This window comes from Macaca nemestrina, chromosome 14 (assembly GCF_043159975.1).
Source record: "Macaca nemestrina isolate mMacNem1 chromosome 14, mMacNem.hap1, whole genome shotgun sequence".
NCBI lineage: Eukaryota > Metazoa > Chordata > Mammalia > Primates > Cercopithecidae > Macaca > Macaca nemestrina.
In genome coordinates, this window is record NC_092138.1 from 113,689,952 (window position 1) to 113,709,247 (window position 19,296).

At 50.8% G+C, this 19,296-nt stretch overlaps 2 protein-coding genes across 7 annotated transcripts in view; one reads left to right on the plus strand and one right to left on the minus strand.

Moving 5' to 3' along the window:
* LOC105464065 (cilia and flagella associated protein 77) overlaps positions 1-19,296 on the plus strand; it is a 170,857-nt gene that overhangs the window by 140,822 nt on the left and 10,739 nt on the right. The window lies entirely within an intron of this gene.
* LOC105464063 (DEAD-box helicase 31) overlaps positions 1-19,296 on the minus strand; it is a 179,964-nt gene that overhangs the window by 51,024 nt on the left and 109,644 nt on the right. For 2 of the 6 annotated variants that reach the window (XR_011612900.1, XM_071078505.1), the window contains one exon: positions 3,393-3,878. The exons of the other annotated variants lie outside the window; for them this stretch is intronic. Coding sequence is in view for 1 of the 2 variants with exons in the window: in XM_071078505.1 (XP_070934606.1) it covers positions 3,830-3,878 (49 nt within the window). In the remaining variant the exon portion in view is untranslated. Of the gene's footprint in view, positions 1-3,392; positions 3,879-19,296 lie in introns of those variants that run through there. 6 annotated transcript variants of the gene reach the window in all.

The window sequence follows — 19,296 nt, forward strand, 5'->3', positions numbered from 1 at the left end:
TCTCGAACTCCTGGGCTTAAGTGATCCTCCTGCCTGGGCCTCCCAAAATGCTGGGATTACAGGCCTGAGTCACCACACCCAGCCACCTCCCTGCTCTTTTCTCTGTGAGAATCCCTGTGGTCCGTGGGAACGCTGCCTGAGAAGGGACTGGGACCCAGCACTCCCCTGGCATGGGCTGTCCTCTGCAGGACTCTGCTTTAGGCCTTGACTCCCAGCCCCACTCAGCCCCCTCCTTTCTGACTTAGAGCCCAAGACCATGGACACAGGACACTCAGGTGGTCTCCCCTCAGCAGAGCAAGGAAGGGGCTCCGGGTAACGGTGCTACACCTGTGCTGGGAGCTCCGGTCTCACTCACCTGTGTCCCATGGTGCCTGGCCCGGAGTAGGAGTTAAATGCACATAGAATGAGCTTCCACTTTCAAAAGAGGGGATTTGACTCAGCTGACCAGGGGTCTGCCAGTCTTGAGACCGTTATTCTGACATATGGCTATGAACAATAGCAAACCAGGAATGATGGCCTCCTGTTCCGTGCCAGGCACTGTGTGAGGTCATGTGTGCATATTCCTTCATTTCATCCTCAGAACAAGCGTCCTGACTGGGTGGTGTGGATGAGAGGCAGAGGGGGAGCACCTTCCTTGCCCACAGAGTGGCAGGGCCAGGAACCGAGGTGTGTCTGATGGCAGGGCCCAAGCTGGCACACGTGACCTATCAGGCCATAAAGATCATGAGAAAGAAAATCAACATGCAAGCCACAGTATCTGCCGAGTGTTTTCCTCCTTCCTGAGGATATTCGCAGGATGCTGGGTGTTAAAGCAGCAGGCTGTCTCCCTATCCTACTGGCTGGAAACCTGGGGCCAAGGGAAATGCGGAATTGTGCAGGGTTCATCCCCGGATGCCGCCCTGTCCAACCCAGCAGAGACCCTTAGGCCCACAGAGTGCTGCCGTTATAGGTGTCACACGCAGTCCCCTTCTTGTCAGGAAGTAACACCAACAAAAAGTATTTACTGAGCCCTTAGAATGCACCCGGGGCTGAGCATGCCTCGTCTCAGAGATATCATGCCCCCATTCTACTGATGTGGAAACTGAGGCTTGCCGAGGTGAGAAGTGGAGTCTGGGTCCAATCTGGGGTTTTCTAGCCCCAGGGCCTCCCGAGGACCCCTTACCTCACCTCCAGGCCCCACCCACAGGTCCCCAGTCTCGCCACCAAGGGGCCCTTTCTTCCCCTTCCTGGCACTTAACTCCAATTAATTAACTGGGTAATTGTAATTTTTATCATCTTGTTCAGTAAAATGTGAGCCCCCAGGACCGTGCCTATCAGTTCCACACCTTGTCCCCAGAGGCCAGCAGGGTGCCTGGCACAGAGGAGGGGGTCAGTAAACATCTGTGGAATGAATGAATGAGGGGATGAAAGACTGAACTGCCAATACAGCCCAGAGTGACAGAAGAATTTAAAAGTCTGTTACGGACCTGATGAGCCTCCCCTTTCTCCCCTTCCCAAACCAAGCACCCAAGCACCCAAGCACCCACCATCCTGGCAGCCACCAACCGGGTCTGGACTCAGAGGTCCGGGCGGGCAGCCAGGGCCACTCCCCGCAGTGGAGCTGCTGTCTGCGGTGTCTGTCGCGCGTGAAGCCCCGGAAGGGCCTTTGTCTGCGCCTGGCGTTGCCGCTGATCTGCTGCCCCCACCCCGGCCCCATTATGAAGGGAAAAGCGCTTCCAAAAAAGTTGAACCTGTCACGGTGATGGATAACCTAAATGGACTCTCCCCGCTCACGAACAGATGTCGACGCTGAACTCTGTCAGAAATAATTAAACACCTTTCACACGGAAAAGCAGCAGGCAGGGCACGGCTGCTGCACCGACCCCGCCAGCCACGAGGGGGCTGCCCCGCCAGAGGGGCTGCCGAGACCCCCGCCCCGATGACCCGGGCCACTTACAGGGTCGTGAGAGGAGAGGGACCAAAGAGGGAAGAGGACACGTCCCCCACCGTGCATTCCCTCCAGGCAGGGCAGTACAGACATGTCTTCTTTCTGGTCTGTGCCACCAGCAACTGCCCCGGGTGGCCGGAGCCCAGGAGGGGGCTTAGCCAGCAGCCAGCAAGGGGCCCTCCTTCCAGGACAGTTAGGCCTGGGCTCTCCGGGCCTCAGTTTCCTCATCTGAAAATGAGCGGGTGGGACTAGTTCTTGAGTGTCCCTTCCAATCCAAGATTCTGTGATTCCCAGCTCACTGGCCCAGGAGCCATGTGGGAGGGGATGGGGGCTCTTGGAGGTGCAGACCCCAAACCCAGGGTGAGCCAGCAGGGGGAGCAGCTCAGATCCTTCTCAGGTGCTCAGTTTGGGGATGGGACGTGAACTCATTGTCTCCCATCCCTGAATGGAGGAGCCACTGGGCTGGGGCCGATGCCCCTGTGCCCTGGGGGGATAGGGACGCTCCCCTGCCCTTTGGCCCAGTGTTCTAGGTCTGCAGGGCAGACCGCAAGGCCAGCAGGGAGTAGCATGGTACGTCTGTGTGCACACATGACTCCAGGGACAGCCAAATGGGGTCAAGTGGTGACCCTGCCACACCTACCTGTCAGGTGGCTTTACCTGTCCGCGACCCACTTCCTATTCCGTAAAATGGGCTAACAAATGCTCCCCTGGCAGGGCTGCTGGGAGGATCTGGAGAGAACGTGTGAACCACGCTTAGCAGAACGCCTGGCCCATATTAACTGCCTATAAGTAGCAGCTGCCATGAGGATGGTTGTGGAGATCATTCATTCATTCACTGGCTCATTCACAAATCTTTTCCACCTGCGCCTTCGTGCCAGGCCCTGTTCCCTGCACTGACACTATGCTGGCAAACAGGCCAGACTTGGGTGTGACTGCCGCCGTGGGGCTGCTGGCCACTGGCTTGGGGTGACATGGACAGACAGACCAACACACAGGCAGCTGCACAGCTGGCACCTGGGCTGGGAAGTCTGGAGAAGGTCTGCCCTAGGTGTCCTCGGGTGTCCCCAGGTGCCCCGTGTCCGCAGCCTGAAATGGTCCGGAGACACCAACCTTGCTTGAAGGGCGGAGGCCACTCCCATAACGATAGCCCCATGAAACGTAACCCTGCGTGGACCGGCCCACCCTGTTCCTGTGCCTTTTGCAGAAACCTCCTCAGGGCTCTCCAGGCAGGGTCCAGACACCCCTACTTGCCCAGGCAGCCCTCTCAGGGGCCCTGGCTAACAGCACTTCCTCTGGTTCTCAACCAGCCCCTCGTGCATGGCCACGCAAAGCAGACGGTACATCCTTCTGCCCAAAGATGGAGAGCGAGTGCCCCCAAAAGCTTGTGGCCGATGACAGTGGCGAAAGGCGGGATGCCACGGATGAAGAGACGGCTCAAGTACATGTTAGGAGACCTTGACAACCATGGCTTTGATCTGTATTTATTGCCACTTTAATAACATGTTGTTGGGTAAGAGTCCATGCCACGGGACCCCGTCTGGAGAGAAGCTCCCAAGCATCTCTGAGTGCACAATGCGTACAGACGTTTGGCAGGAGGGCCCCCCAATGGTAGCAGTGGTGATCTGTGGGGAGGGGGGGGTTTGAAGCTGATTTTCCTTTCTCTGATGCTCTTTTCTATATGCTTTGCATTTTTTTCATTGAGTAGATGTAGCTTTTCCAAAACCAGTAAGGCCAATTTTTAAAATGTTTTTAAAAGATGGAGATCCTGAGTTCTTCCCCAGGTGTTCATCCCAGTGTTCGACCCCCAGCTTTGAGCTCAGTTCTTCCTGATGTCTCACCAAACGTTCGCATGCTGCTGGCCAAGTCCGGTTTTGCATATTCAGCTTCCCTCGGGCATGAAGGTCAGGGCTGTGCTCCAGCAGCGAAGCCTGCTGACTTCCAGAGTCTGGATCTTTATCATAAAAAGTACATCTTATAATTAGAGACCCAACATCCATTTTAGAAGGGGGCTTGCCCAAGCATCTGGCAGGGGCGGGGGGCAGGGGCGGTCTCCACGTTCCCCTCCCACCCCCACCCCCAGAACACCCGCCCCTGCCCCCACAGTCCTTGTCTCTCTACACCGCCAATACCCACCAACATTACATAGTCGTTCAGTCACTAAAGTATGAACAAATTGACTATATTTTCATTTGGCTTTTGGTTTCAGCCCCACTGCTTTAGAATAATGGCCCAAGCTATTAAGCTAACAGTTTGATTTACAAGCTTTTGTGCTCTGAACGCTGGGATCAGACTCCTCTGTTCGTGGAAGACTAACCCTGCCTCGGGTCTCCTGGGTCCCCTAGCTTCCCTAATAGAACAGGAGATGGAGGGAAAAAAACATGTCTCAGCAGCCAGCCAAGCAGTGACACCCAGAGATGCAGCTGATTAGTGAAAGCTGCTGAATCTAAGAAAAGGATTTTCTTTCCCACCTTTAAGCTCTCTTACAAATCATAGCTGGCTGGAAAGTTAACTCTCTGCTAAACCCCCCAAGCGCGCTCCTAGTCTGTCCACCCTGCCGCCTCTGCCTCTCCACAAGGCTTGCCTGGTTAAAATGAAGATGGGCGGATCTCTACAAAGGTGTATCTGACCCCGGGAAGGATAGCTGCCAGATCTACTGCCCCTCTAAGGATCTCTGCACCAGTGATGTATTTTAAGAGTCCTGTCGCTTCCTTGCATCCGAATAAGAATCGTCCTGTGTCACTGTGGAGGGCACCAAGTACAGGAATGGAATGTGTCACATGTGGAAACAGGGCAATGGGAAGAATGATTCAGAGGCCCTGATGGAGTTGACACTTCCTCTCTAAATACAGACACCCCCCATTCTACATGGATCAGTATGCAGACGAGCTGACTTGCTACAGGGATGAAAGCAGGAGGTTGGCCGGGCACAGTGGCTCACACCTGCAATCCCAGCACTTTGGGAGGCTGAGGTGGGCGGATCACCTGAGGTCAGGAGCTTGAAACCAGCCTGGTCAACATGGTGAAACCCCGTTTCTATTAAAAATGCAAAAATTAGCCAGGTGTGATGGCAGGTGCCTGTAATCCCAGCTACTCGGTGGGGCTGAGGCAGAAGAACCACTTGAGCCCCAGAGGTGGAGGTTGCAGTGAGCAGAGATTGTGCCACTACACTCCAGCCTGGGTGGCAGAGCAAGACTGTCTCATTTAAAAAAAAAAAAAAAAAAAAAGCAGGAGCTTAATTGGTTTTACATAATCTGGCACCTCAGAGGTACAGAATTTTTAGGCACCTGCTTGTGAGGTGACATTGCTGCTCAAATACTGGCAAGCCACAAATAGCCAGAGCTGAAGGTCTGGGGCAGAGACAAGAGGAAAGGAGGCATTTGTGTATGTAGGGAGTGATGGGGGAATAGCGGCCAAGCTCCTAGAGCAGCACTCAGAGTCTGGGAGTGTCTGTGGTAGGGCCTGGAGAGGCCAGCAGTGAAGGGATGACCAAAGCTGACCCTTCCAACTGAACCAGTCCTGCAACCTGGGAACCCCCAGCCTGGCTGCCCCCTTCATCCTTCTAGCTCCAGAAGCTTTTTGTCTAATCCAGAAGGTGGTTCTCCCTGATTATATGCAAAAGTATCTCACGTTTTTGTTGAAAATCACCAGAATCAATGAGTAAGACAGTTGGTTTGGGCATCAGTCACATCTTTCTAATTTCTAGAGGCAGCGAGAGTCTCATGTTGAATTTGGGGAGTTGATGGAATTTGGGAGGTCCCCAATCTCCTCTTCCGACTTCTAGTTCATCTCCAGGAGAATAAATCTCCTATGATCTACAGAGAATCCCACTGGCTTGGGAAGGAGTTTGGGGAGTAGCATCTTCCTCAACGTCTCCCTCGAAGCTTTTTTTTTTGAGACAGGGTCTCACTCTGCTGCCCAGGCTGGGGTGCAGTGGTACAATTATGGCTCAATGCAGCCTCTACCTCCCAGTCTCAAGTGATCCTCCTACCCCAGCCTCTTAAGTAGCTAGGACTACAGGCCCGCAGCTCATTTTTAACTTTTTAGTAGAGACAGGGTCTTGCTATGTTACCCAGGTTCCTTCTGGTTTCTGAGTGTCCCCACTTGTCAGCCTCCACCCCCCGACCCCAGCGAGGTTGGTGGGGTGGGGACCCAAAGCCACCTGACATGGCGTCACCTGACACGGTGCCACCTGACACGGGGCCGGCAGCAGATTCTTGCCCATAAATGGCATCAGATGATTTCCTGGAATAAACTCAGGGTTCATTCAAACTGAACTCTGGCAAAGCTGCAGGTGAAATGGATCAAGATGCTGGCTAACAGAGCCTGACTGGCTACCCTCAGAGATGCAAAGTGCATGGCGTCAGTGAACACATTTGGGGTAGGGGGAAGTAAGACAATGGGGAGGTTTCATGAAGACTGATTCTGTCTTCTTCCCCTCGTCTCCTCAAAGGAGTCCTAGGAAATGATGCCTTAGGGTGGTGCCAAAAAAAAAAAAAGTGTGGGTAGGTTGACCAAAGTCCAATGGCTGGGAGAGTGGAGGGGAGAAGTTATCCTAAAGACAGAGTTCCCAGACAGCAGCAATGATAACATCAATAGCTCACACATCCTGACTCCTTCTTGAGTGTCAGCCTGGGTGCTTTTTTTTTTTTTTTTTAAACTATATTTTATTTTTTTAAGACGGAGTCTCACTCTATTGCCCAGGCTGGAGTACAGTGGCACAATCTTGGCTCACTGCATCCTCCGCCTCCTGGGTTCAAGCAATTCTTCTGCCTCAGTCTCCTGAGTAACTGGGATTATAGGCCCCCGCCACCACGCCCGGCTAATTTTTGTATTTTTAGTAGAGACAGGGTTCTGCCACGTTGGCCAGGCTGGTCTCCAACTCCTGGCCTCAAGTGATCCACCCACCTTGGCCTACCAAAATGCTGGCATTACAGGCATGAGCCACCACGCCTGGCCCAAGCCTGGGTGCTTTTGTGAGTTATCCCATTTCATGTCAATACTCGCAGTAACCCCACACGGTAGAGATGAGTCACCCTGTCTCTGAGGCAAGGAGGCTAAGGCTCAGAAGCTTAAAGTCACATGCCTGATTAGCATGTGGCCAGGTGGGGACTTGGACTCTGGCTGGCAGCCTCCAAGCCTCAGGCCCTGAAAGAGCTGATAAATACTACAGACCTGCAACTGAGGTCGGGGGCCAGTGCGGGGCTAAATGCAGGACCTGGGAAGGAAAGTGCAGGGCAGTTAGGAATGAGGGATTTTATGAGTGTCCAGAGTGTCGTGGCCGGGCCTGCTCTGGCTGATTTAAGCCCTGGCAATAAACCAAACTTCCCACTGCCCCAAAAGCCTCTAGACCTTGATAAAATCTCGGGCATCTTTTAAATTGCAGTTTGGCCCCAAGGCTAAAAAGGAAAGAGGCGGCTGATCCCGGATTCAGGCTTACTGCATTAAAAGTGGGAGGCTGAGGCCGAGCCCAGCAGGAGGGCTGTGTCTGTGGGCTGGGCAGCCACACAGAGCAGTTCCAGGTCCCAGCCTGCCTGGTGCCTGCCCCAGGTCTGCATCCGTGAAGTGGGGATGGCAAAAGAGAGGACCAGGTGCAATCATGCATGTGAAGCCCGTGGCACAGGCCTGGCTAGGGGAGGGTCATGGGGCAACCAAGCCTCTGGGAGGGACGAGGCCCTGGAAGCTGCTTTGGTAGATGAGTTATGTGAAAACTTGGCTATGCCTGGGATCCTCTGAGGAGATGTTTAAAATGCAGAGTCTAAGGCCCAGTGCGGTGGTTCATGCCTGTAATCCCAGCACTTTGGGAGGCCAAGGTGGGAGGATCACTTGAGCTCAGGAGTTCGAGACCAGCTTGGCCAATATGGTGAAACCCTGTCTCTAGCAAAAATACAAAACTTATCTGGGCATGGTGGTGGGCTCCTGTAATCCCAGCTACTCAGGAGGCCGAGGCAGGAGAATTGCTTGAACCTGGGAGGTCAAGGTTGCTGTGAGCTGAGATCACGCCATTGCACTCCAGCCTGGGTGACAGGGTGAGACTCCGTCTTAAAAAAAAAATGCAGAGTCCAGGACTCTGATCCAGTGGGTCTGGGACAGCCATCAAACCTGTATTTTCAGCAAGCCAGCTGCCCCAGCTCCCAGGGTCATGTCAACTCCACTCTTACAGTTACATTCAAATATGTGTTTACTGTGGCAGGTGGATGTGTTTTCATATGTTTGACATGAGGCATGATGGGGCTTTCAAAGGGAAATGGGCAGTTGGAGACGACCTCTGTCTGTTAAACAGCCCTAAGGCTTATGAACTTCTGTCTTGGTCAGCTCAGGCTGCTATAACAAAATTCCATAGACCAGGGAGCTTAAACAACATGTTTATTCCTCCTAGATCTGGAGACTATACGTCGAAGGTCAGGGTGCCAGCATGATTGGGTTCTGGTGAGGGTCCTCTTTCTGGCATATAGCCAAGGTACCTTCTCACCAAGTCCTCACTTGCTGGAGAGAGAGAGAGAGGAAGCACACACTCTTCTTATAAGGACGCTAATTCTATCATGGGGGCCCCACCCTCCCGACCCCATTTAAACCTAATGAACTCCCCAAGAGCCTCATCTCCAATGCCGTCACACTGGGGGTCAGGGATTCACATATGCATTTTGTTGACTGAGCGTGGTGGCTCCCGCTAGTAGTCCCAGCACTTTGCGAGGCTGAGGTGGGAGGATCGTTTGAGGCCAGGAGTTCAAGACCAGTCTGGGCAACTTAGTGAGACTCCGTCTCTACAAACAAACAAACAAGCATCATATGTGAATTTTGGATGGACACATTCAGTCCATAGCAAGCTCTTTTTCAAGTGCAGTGGAAATCTGCCTTCTACCTCCTCCTCATGGTGTTTCTTGCTTCTGGAGCCCCATGGAATCACCTTCTCTCCCTTCTACATGACAGCCCTGCGAATTCCCAAAGTCAGATACCATTTCTTCACAGGCAGCCAGGGTCTCGATTGCACCCCAGGGCAGAGTTCTGAATGTTGGAAGGGGGAACCCTGCGTTGCAGCAACAGTGGACGGCCCAGGCACCACGGTCTTCACCCAGTGCATGCTGCATTCTCTACCTTTACCCATATGCATGGAAGATTTGTCAAGCTGCACTGCATTTCTACATATTTTTAAATAAAATTGTGGCTGACGCTGTCTATCAGTGCCCCTTGAATCACTTAATACAAGAATCTCCGTGAAAATTCCCTGCTGGAGGGCAATTTCAGGAAGAAGCTTAGTCGGATTCATGTACTACTAACAGCAGTAATAACAGTACAAGCCACCATGTCTTCAATGCCTACACTGTGTGCCAGGCGCCATGCCAGGCTTGGCAATGACCCCACGGGACGGGTAGTGTGATCCTTACTTACTATGTGAGAAACTGAGGCCCCTGGTCACACAGCTGGAAAGCGATAGGACCAAAATTGGAACTCAGATGTGTGGAACTCAAAGCCCTGCGTCCCTAATCATTGAGTACACTGTCGTCCCTTCTGTTGTGGAAAAAACATGCCTGACATGATAGAATGTGCTCCATTTGGCTTCATGTAACAGAAATTGAGCAAGAGTTAGAATCTGTTCAAACCAGGGGCCTGAGAGTCGCTACACTTTTCTTCAGACTATGCTTTATGCCACCCTTTATTTTATTCTATTTTATTTTATTTTTTTTTTTGAGACAGGGTCTCACTCTGTCACCCAGGCTGGAGTGCAGTGGCACAATCACAGCCTCAACTTCCCGGACTCGGGTGATCCTCCCACCTCAGCGTCCCAAGTAGTTGGGACTACAGGTGCATACCACCACACCCGGCTAATTTTTTTGTATGTTTTGTAGAGACGGGGTTTTACCATGTTGCCTAGGCTGGTCTTGAACTCCTGGGCTCAAGAGATCCGCCCACCTTGGCCTACCGAAGTGTTAGGATTACAGACATGAGCCACTGTGCCCAGACCTTAAACACCTTGTTTCACATTGCATGCAATCCGCCAGATGCCTTCAGATTACTTGGAAGGAGACAGGTACAAATATTGAAGAAAGTAAAACACTTCTTCCACTTAGAGTTTAAGCTGAGCATAGCAGAGATCTTCAGGGTGCCTGAATCTTGGATGCATTCCTAAGGGCTGTGTTGCCTCATCCCCAGGCCCCTGACCCACTCATCTGTCCATCCATCCATCCATCTGTCCATTCATTCATCTATCCAACCATCTATCCATCCATCTATCCATCCATCCTCATCCATCTGTCCATCTGTTTGTTCATTCAACGATCCGGCCAAGATTTGTTTGGTGTCTACTGGGTGCCTCTAAAAGTAGAGTTACCCCAAGACCTTTGAAGGCCTCCTGTCTGCTGACATTTCCCTAGAACCATGCCTACAATATGGCATTAACATCTTTGCTATCTAGCTGAGGACACTTAGCTCTAATAGTCCTATTTGTGACTTGTCAGGCTTAGCCTCGTCAGCCACAGAAAGGTTCTACTCCTTCTTAAAAGATACCAGAAAAAGTCCTTCCTGGTCACTATTCCAATAAGATAAAAGGGGAATAACAACATCAAACCTCGCTGCAGTACACTCCACCCCCATCGGCCGAGGACACCAAACACCTGAGTGTGTCCCCAGCTTCCCTGGCAGTAACGCAGGAGTTGTTCAACAGCCTATATTAATGAGCAATAAAGTCCTGACGGGCACTGCATGGACGGCTCAGCAAAGGACTTAATTTGCAACCGAGCCCAAAATCAAAGACTGTCAACCGAGGAACCATGTGGCTGGATAAGCACCTTGTGCTACCTGAGAAAGCACTGTCAGGTAAATTTCCAGAGAAGGTAATTAAAGAATCCCCATTGTCTAAATTCAGCAGTAAAATTTGGAGCTCTGGAATTTGATGCTCACCAGGGACCTGGTGTCTCCTCCCAGCCCGATCCTTCATCAGAATGAACAGTGGAGGCTTAGGAAGGGATCAGCTGGCGTGCCTCCTGCCCTTTCCCTAACACGCCCCCCAGCCCTGTGTGGTCCTGCGTGTGTTGTCTTGTCAGAGAAGCAGAAAGCAGCAAATGAGATCTCCGTGTTGTGAGACGGGGGTGAGATTAATATACAAACATATAGACCTGAGATCTGGCAAGTGCCAATTAATATTTATCAAGCACCCACGGCGTACATGGTACCGAGAATCAACATGCAAAACCTACGGTCCCTGGCATCAGGCAGTCTCCACTCCGAGTCATGCTCAGGTTCCGTGCACAGTGCCCCGGTGGGAGAACCCACCAGGAGTTTAAGTTAATATTGATACAAGCGCCCTCTTCACACTGAGACAATGTAGGATTCTCAAGCAGGCATCGTCAGCACCCTGGCCTCGACTGGGGGAACCCTGCTGAGACACCACCCCAGATCTCTAAGGGCCGTCCCATTCGCAAAGATGCCTCAGCAGGGTCTCGGTCAACACAGTCCCTTCACTAACTTCTTCTTAGTCCTCACGATAAAAGAAAAAATCCTCCTCCCCACTGAAGATCAGGCTCTGCCGTGACCTCCCCTGTCCTGATATTTCTAAGCGGGGGTGGGCAGGTTGCAGCAGGACCCCTCCAGAAGAAAGGGCTGAGCAGCCTCCCATCATCTGCGTTCTGCAAAGAAAAGGGGGCGCCCCCCTCCCCGGGGGCTCGGCTTGTCAGGGCCTTTGTTGACAACCCCATTGAAAGCGGCCTCACGGTCGCTGTGAAGTTCCCTCCGTCTCCCATTCACTCCTTTCTCAGACAGTTTTTGAAAGGCGAAAAGTCTGGAAAACACACACACACTGTCCCACCCCACCCCCTCGAGCCCCACCACACAGAGGGAGAGGGGGCGGCAGCTTGGGGGAGCCGGGCTGAGGAGCCCCTCACCTGGCCCCGCGGTGCACCGCCTCCAATTAAATCAAAATGGTTTGTTTTTAATGGTCTTTTACACTGACAAGTGGGCGATCATTTTGGGCCCACGAGCTGTCAGGGAACTGAGGCAAATCCTCCGTTGATAATGCCCAATGCTTCCAATTAGGAGCCGAGGCCGCTCCTGGCGCGCTAACGATTCCCCAGCCAGCCCCCAGGCCCCATTGGCGCTGGCTGTTTCTTCTGCCTCCTCCACCGCAAATTACTGACACAAAACGGAAGGCCCCGTGTCTCCTCCGCCACGCCAGGCCCGGGCCCTGTTGGGTTTAATGAGCCGATGGAAGTTTCGTGGCTCCGGCGCTAAATTCTTTTCTTGTTTGACAGCTGCTCGGCTAAGGCAAGTGTTGACCTTATAAAAGATTTAGTGTTTCTCATTATTTTCTGTCAAGCTTCACAAGTGATGGCACGGCGGTTATCATTTGCATCCTGGGGTGTGCGTGTGTGCAGGGTGTGTGTTGGGTGCGTGTGTTGGACAGGGGCTCCAAGGTGCGGACGGGAAACGGGAAGGGAAGACCTCTCCCCAGGTTGTCTCTGGCCCCCGCACAGCAGCTGCCAGCGTGAGGTTCTTCCTGGGCCCAGGTGTTTCAAAGAGAAGGCTCAAGATGCAAGGCGAAGGTGATAGATGCTTCCACGGCTTCCAGGCCTCCCGATGGAACCAGAGCCACCGCTGTGGGGGCACAGGAGGAAGCCCAGTGCACACTGAAGTCGGTCAACTCTCAGAGCCTGCTGGGCCCCAGCCCAGCCAGGGATGAGCACTGAGCAGCAGCACAGTCCCAGCCAGACTCAAGGCTGAGGATGGTTTTAGGATCATGCTCAAGATTTAATCAGGGACCTCATCCTTGCCTCACAGGCCCTGGTTAAGGCAGTTTCCCAAAAGCTTCCTCCTCCTGCTCTACACCCGGAGAACCGATGTTTTCAAAGTGGCTGGCAATATTCTCCCCAAGCCGACTATGGGAACTTTGTTAGTCCTTCTGGCACCCCATGCAAATCGAGGCCACTCGGTAACTCACAAGGCTGTAGGGAGTCCTTCCCCAGCCCCTGCTGGCCTCCTCTTTTCTTTCCGTCTCTGCATCCTCCCCTTGCTCCAACCTACCCGCTGGCTATCCCAGGTGCCGGGGACCTGAGGTTGCATAAAGAGTGAGAGAGTTGAGGGCAGTGGAACATGTAGATGTCTCCTCCCCCAGTTCTGAGTTTATAAGCACCATTGTTACCATGGGAGACTCCACGTTGATCTTTTAGAGTGAAAACGTGGCACTCTACCTCCCTGCTGTGCCCATGGCCAACCTTACTGATCAATCGTTGTGTGCTTTTTTTCACCTGTCTGGGTTCGGCCTTAGAATATTTTGTAACAGACGATGGCCATCAGCTACCACCAGTCTATTAGAGCTAAGTGAAATGAAACAGTACTGCCATCCCTGCCTTAGAGAGGTCATGAAAATAAATTGCTAGGTATTCCTAAAATTGCTTATCTTTTTATGCCATATTAAGATGATATTTATAGAAAAGGAAATAAAATATATAGCCCACTACATAAAAATAAATAAATTAGACTTCACTAAACTTTGAAAGCTTTTGTGCTTCAAACAATACTATCAAGAAAATAAGAAGACAACCAGCAGAATGGGAGAAAATATTTGTAAATCATATGTCTGTCAAGAGACTTGTGTTGATGAATATATAAATTACTCTTATAAGTCAGTAATAAAGTCCAGGTGCAGTGGCTCATGCCTGTAATCCCAGCGCTTTGGGAGGCAGAGGCAGGAGGATCACCTGAGGTCAGGAGTTCCAGATTAGCCTGGCCAACATGGTGAAACCCCCATCTCTACTAAAAATATAAAAATCAACCAGGTGTGGTGGAGGTGCCTGTAATCCCAGCTACTCAGGAGGCTGAGGCAGGAGAATCGCTTGAACCCAGGAGGCAGAGGTTGCAGTGAGCTGAGATTGTGCCATTGCACTCCAGCCTGGGCAACAAAAGTGAAACTCTGTCTCAAAAAAATAAATAAAAATAAGGACGGGTGTGGTGGCTCACGCCTGTAATCCCAGCACTTTGGGAGGCCAAGGTGGGCAGATCACCTGAGGTTAGGAGTTCGAGACAAGCCCGACCAACATGGTGAAACCCCGTCTCTACTAAAAATATAAAAATTAGCCAGGCGTGATGGCACACACCTGTAATCCCAGCTACTCAGGAGGCTGAGGCAGGAGATTCACTTGAACCCAGGAGGCAGAGGTTGCAGTGAGCCAAGATTGTGCCATTGCACTCCAGCCTAGGTGACACAGCAAGACTCTGTCTCAAAAAGAAAAAAAAATCAGTAATAAAAAGATAAATAACTCAATTTAAAAATGGGTGGCTGAGCGCAGTGGCTCCCGCCTGTAATCCCAGCACTTTGGGAGGCCAAGGCGGGCAGATCACAAGGTCAGGAGATCGAGACCATTCTGGCTAACATGGTGAAACTCCTTCTCTAGTAAAAATACAAAATAATTAGCCAGGCGTAGTGGCGGGGACCTGTAGTCCCAGTTACTCAGGAGGCTGAGGCAGAAGAATGGTGTAAACCTGGGAGGCAGAGCTTTCATTGAGCTGAGATTGTGCCACTGCACTCCAGCCTGGGTGACAGAGCGAGACTCTGTCTCAAAAAAAAAAAAAAAAAAAAAAAAAAGGCAAAAGATAGGAACAGACATTTCTCCAAAGGAGATAAACAAACACATGAAAAGATGCTCAACAACATCATGAGCCATCATGGAAACACAAATCAAAATCACAATGAGATGGGACTTCACTGCCCCTAGGATGGCTAGAGTGAAAATAACCGACAACAACAAGTGTTGGTGAGGAGATGGAGAAACTGGAACACCCATACGTGCTGGTGGGAATCAAAAATGGTGCAGCCAAGTTGGAAACACTTTGGCAGTTCTCCAAAAGGCTAAACATAAAGCTCCTGTATCAACCAGAAATTCTACTCTTAGATAAACACCCAAGAGAAATGAAAACATACATCCACACAAAAACTTGTACATGAATGTTCTAGCAGCATTACTCATAATAGTAAAAAATGGAAACAACCCAAGGTCCATCAACTGATGAATGGGTAACAAAAACGTGGTCCATCCATACAAAGGAATACTATTCCCTGGAAAGGAACGAAGTGATGCTCTGTGTCGTAACGTGGATGAACCTTGAAAACATGATGTTAAGGGAATGAAAGCAGCCAGTCACAAAAGACCCCACATTGTATAATTCCATTTATATGAAGAGTCCAAAATAGGGAAAGCCACACCAACAGGAAATAGATTAGTGGTTTCCAGAGGCTAGGGAAGAGGAATAGGAGTGACTGCTAATGGCTATAAAGTTTCTTTTGGGAGTGATGAAATGTTCTAAACTTAGAGTGTGGAGGTGGTTGTACAATCCTAAGAACATGCTAAAATTGGTGAAGTTTATGGTATGTGAATTATACCTCAATAAAGCTGTTTTAAAAAAGAGTCACTTTAAAAGATGGTCCAGTTGAATCAGATGAGTGATCATCACCTAGATTCTGACTTTAGGGGCCAGAACAGGGTGATAATTGGCCACCGAGGTCTGGCCTCAGAGGAGGGGAGTCTGCTGTGTCCTCCAATACAACTCTCATTCACCTGCAGCCTATTGAACTTAGAAGCTGAAGAAGCTTAGGAGCTGACCCGAGGTTGATGGAAAGTTCACACGCACACCCCACCTTGGGACTGGCATTACCCAATTATTTTGCTAGTAGCGTCTAGCAAACAGCTTCATTGTTCAATTTTGATTTCAACTGCTGCTGACTGGCCTTCACTAATCCTTGCGAATGACCTGGAGCCATTGGTATGGCTTCTCGAAGGAGCAAATCAATTCTCATTTTCAAAGGCACAAATATCTAACTTTCCTTCTGCTCCGGTAAGTTCCGCAGCCCTGCAGTGAGTCCATGGAGGACAGCTCTGGATTCCTGTTGGGGCTCTGTCACTTAGTAGCTGGGTGTCCTTGGACCGGTGTCCTACCCTTCCTGGGCTTCAGTCTCCTCCTTTGTCAAACGAGTGGTCCCCCACCCCATTCCCTCAAGGTCGCTGCTCCTCCCCATTCCCTGGGCACGGTTCACCGAGAGTGGTGCCAGTGCCGTTTGAGAACCTACATTAGACCTTGCAGGAAGGCAGGAAGTTTGTTTTCCAAGCTGAGCTTGGCTGTTCTTTGAAATCGCAGCATGTGTCAGCAGGGAGGGTCGGGTCCTGTGTCCTTGCTCATCTATTTTTGGACCACAGAGAAATGAGAGCCAGTGGCAGAATAACAATCTAGGGGACCAGATGTCTCAGGAGAGATTGTTACCCTTGTTAATTACTTAAACGACAACCTGCTACATCAGAGCTGAGGACCCAGCCTGCTCTCCAACGACGTCCTGCATGAATCTGTGTTCTACCGGGGCCTCTGACCTCCAGCTGCCCCAAACTCGACAGGAATTACTGACCTGGGACTGATCCATAATTTTCAAGTGCCTCTCATTAGAGGAGACAGCCTCTCAATCTTTTAAAGCAAAATCTCTCTCCCAGTCACCTGAGCAGTTGTCACTTAAAAACTCAACGAAAATCTCTATGGCTGTCTTTTTTTTTTTTTTTTTTTTTTTAGTTCTTTGGCAGATTTTTTTTTTTTCTTAATCTGTTTCCCCCCACCCCCCAGATCCTCCCTTTTGCTTTCTCAGTCTCCAGACCTGGCACTGGAAGCTTGGTGTGCAGTTCAGGGACCTTCGTGTGCCCAATGCATGGGGAGGGGGGCGTCTGCTGGCTCAGCTGCCCCGGCGGTAGGACTGGGTCGGGGACCTGGACTCAGAAAGTACTGTGGCAAAGCTGATTGACCTGTGAATTTGTACAGCGCCGGATTTGGTTTCTTCTGGCCATTGTGGTGCGTGTACACACACACACCCTCCACGTGTCTCTGGCATGGCTTCGCAAGCAACAGCAAGGCATGACACTGGACAGGAGGCTCAACACAAAACACACGGCCCCTGCCCTCCCAACATGAAGAGCCCCAGGGCTGTGGCTGCCTGAACCCCCCACCTGTGGCAGAGGCATCAGGCGGAGAGGGTAAGAAGGCAAGGAAAGAGGGAAGGAGAAGAAGGCAAAGGCAGCCCGCTTTTCAGCTTGTGAACCAGAGCCATTCAACCCAGCAGAAGGCTGGTGCCGTGCAACGCCTCACCCCCAGGGAGAGCCTCTGCGTCTTGGATATTTTCTCAGGCATGGAGGTGAATTTAAGCCCCCATGAAGCTGGATAAGCCCAACAGGAAGGGCCATCGAGAAGTCACATACATAAGCCAACGTCACCCACCACTGGCAGCTACGGTTCCTATGGCAAAACTTTGTATTCAAGTTTGGAATCCTACCCACATCTCCAATAAGTGAAACTCATAAAACAGAGTTACTCTTTCTAAACTGTGTGTGGCACGGGGAGGCCCTCCCTCACCCCAGGTCACCTCCCACAAACACAGTTTGAACCCATATTTGTGTTTTCATATGAAAAAGAGGAGAAGACAACAGTCACGTAGAAATAAAACTGAAATCCTCCATGCTTTGCTCCCTGGACTCACTCCCCTCCCTCCCAGAGGCAGAGCCTAGCATGACCTCTGAGAACATTCTTTTCCTTCCGCCCCTTTCCTGTCTAAGCAGATTCACACATATGCTGGAGCAACACAGGGATGCATTTTGTATGTTTTTTATTTTTTTCATGTCAAGGAAATCATGCTTAGGTTCCATTCTGTAAATTTTCTTTCATGCAACGTTGGGTTTTTGAGATTTATATGCATTGGTTCTGATAGATCTGGAACAACACTGTCTAATATAACTTTCTCTTTTTTTTTTTTTTTTTTTTTTTTTTTTTTTTTGAGACGGAGTCTCGCTCTGTCGCCCAGGCTGGAGTGCAGTGGCGCAATCTCGGCTCACTGCAAGCTCCGCCTCCCGGGTTCACGCCATTCTCCTGCCTCAGCCTCCCGTGTAGCTGGGACTACAGGCGCCCCCCCCACCGCACCCGGCTAATTTTTTGTATTTTTAGTAGAGACGGGGTTTCACTGTGTTAGCCAGGATGGTCTCGATCTCCTGACCTCGTGATCCGCCCGTCTCGGCCTCCCAAAGTGCTGGGATTACAGGCGTGAGCCACCGCGCCCGGCCCTAATATAACTTTCTGATAAAAATGTTCTACATCTACCTGTCCACTGCAGTAGCCACTGGCCACTCAGGGCCATTGAGCACTTGGGTTTTTTTTTTTTTGAGATGGAGTCTCGCTCAGTCTTCCAGGCTGGAGTGTAGTGGCACGATCTCAGCTCACTGCAACCTCCACCTCCCAGATTCAAGAGATTCTCCTGCCTCCACCTCCTGAGTTGCTGAGATTGCAGACACGCACTACCACAACTGGCTAATTTTTATATTTTTAGTAGAGACGGGGTTTCACCATGTTGGTCAGGATGGACTCAAACTCCTGACCTCGTGATCAGCCTGCCTCGGCCTCCCAAAGTGCTGGGATTACAGGCGTGAACCACCGCACCTGGCCGCACTTGGGGTTTTTTTTGTTTGTTTGTTTTGACTTTTTTGGGTTTTGTTTTTAGAGATAGCACCTCACTCTGTCACCTAGGCTGGAGTGCAGGGGTAAGATCATGAATTACTGCAGCCTCTGCCTCCTGGGCTCAAGCAATCCTCCCCCTCAGTCTCCTGAGTTTCCTGGGACCACAGGTGGGTGCAACCATGCCCTGCTAAAATTTTTTTGTAGAGATGGAGTCTTGCTATGTTGTCTAGGCTGGTCTCAAACTTCTGAGCTTAAGCGATTCTCCTGCCTCAGCCTCCCAAAAAGCTGAAATTACAAGTGTGAGCCGCTGTACCCAGCCTATTGAGCACTTGGTATGTAGTTAGTGCAACTGAGGAACTAAGTTTTAGATTTTGTTCTATTTTAATCCATTGACATTGAAATAGCTGCGTGTGACTGGGAGCTGCCATGTTGGGCGGGGCCTCTCTGGAGTGTTCACTGTAGTGGATGCAAGGTGTTCCACCGTCTGAATTCACCACCCTTCGTCCTAGCTGGCCCCACTTATGCACATGCAGTTATTTCCGGCATTTATTGACATGGTACTACCGTGAGGATTCCTTATGCACGTCTCTTAGTGGACATTTTTGAGAATTTCTGCAGGGCATGTATGTAAACATGGACTCGTGGGTTCCATGGAATGTGTGTAAACTTTCTGGCTATGCCAAGTCCGTCTAAATAGGTTGTACGGATGAACACATTCGCTAGTAGTGCATGGAAGTTCTCGTTTCTCATGTTAGACTCATTCCCATTATTACCAATCCGATGGGTGTGAAATGCTTATTCTCTTGCTTAATGTGCTGTTCCCTGATGATGCGTTGCGTTGAGCATACTGTCCTGTTTGTTGGCCACTCAAATTTCCCCTCTGGAAACCACCCGTTCCTTTCTTCTGC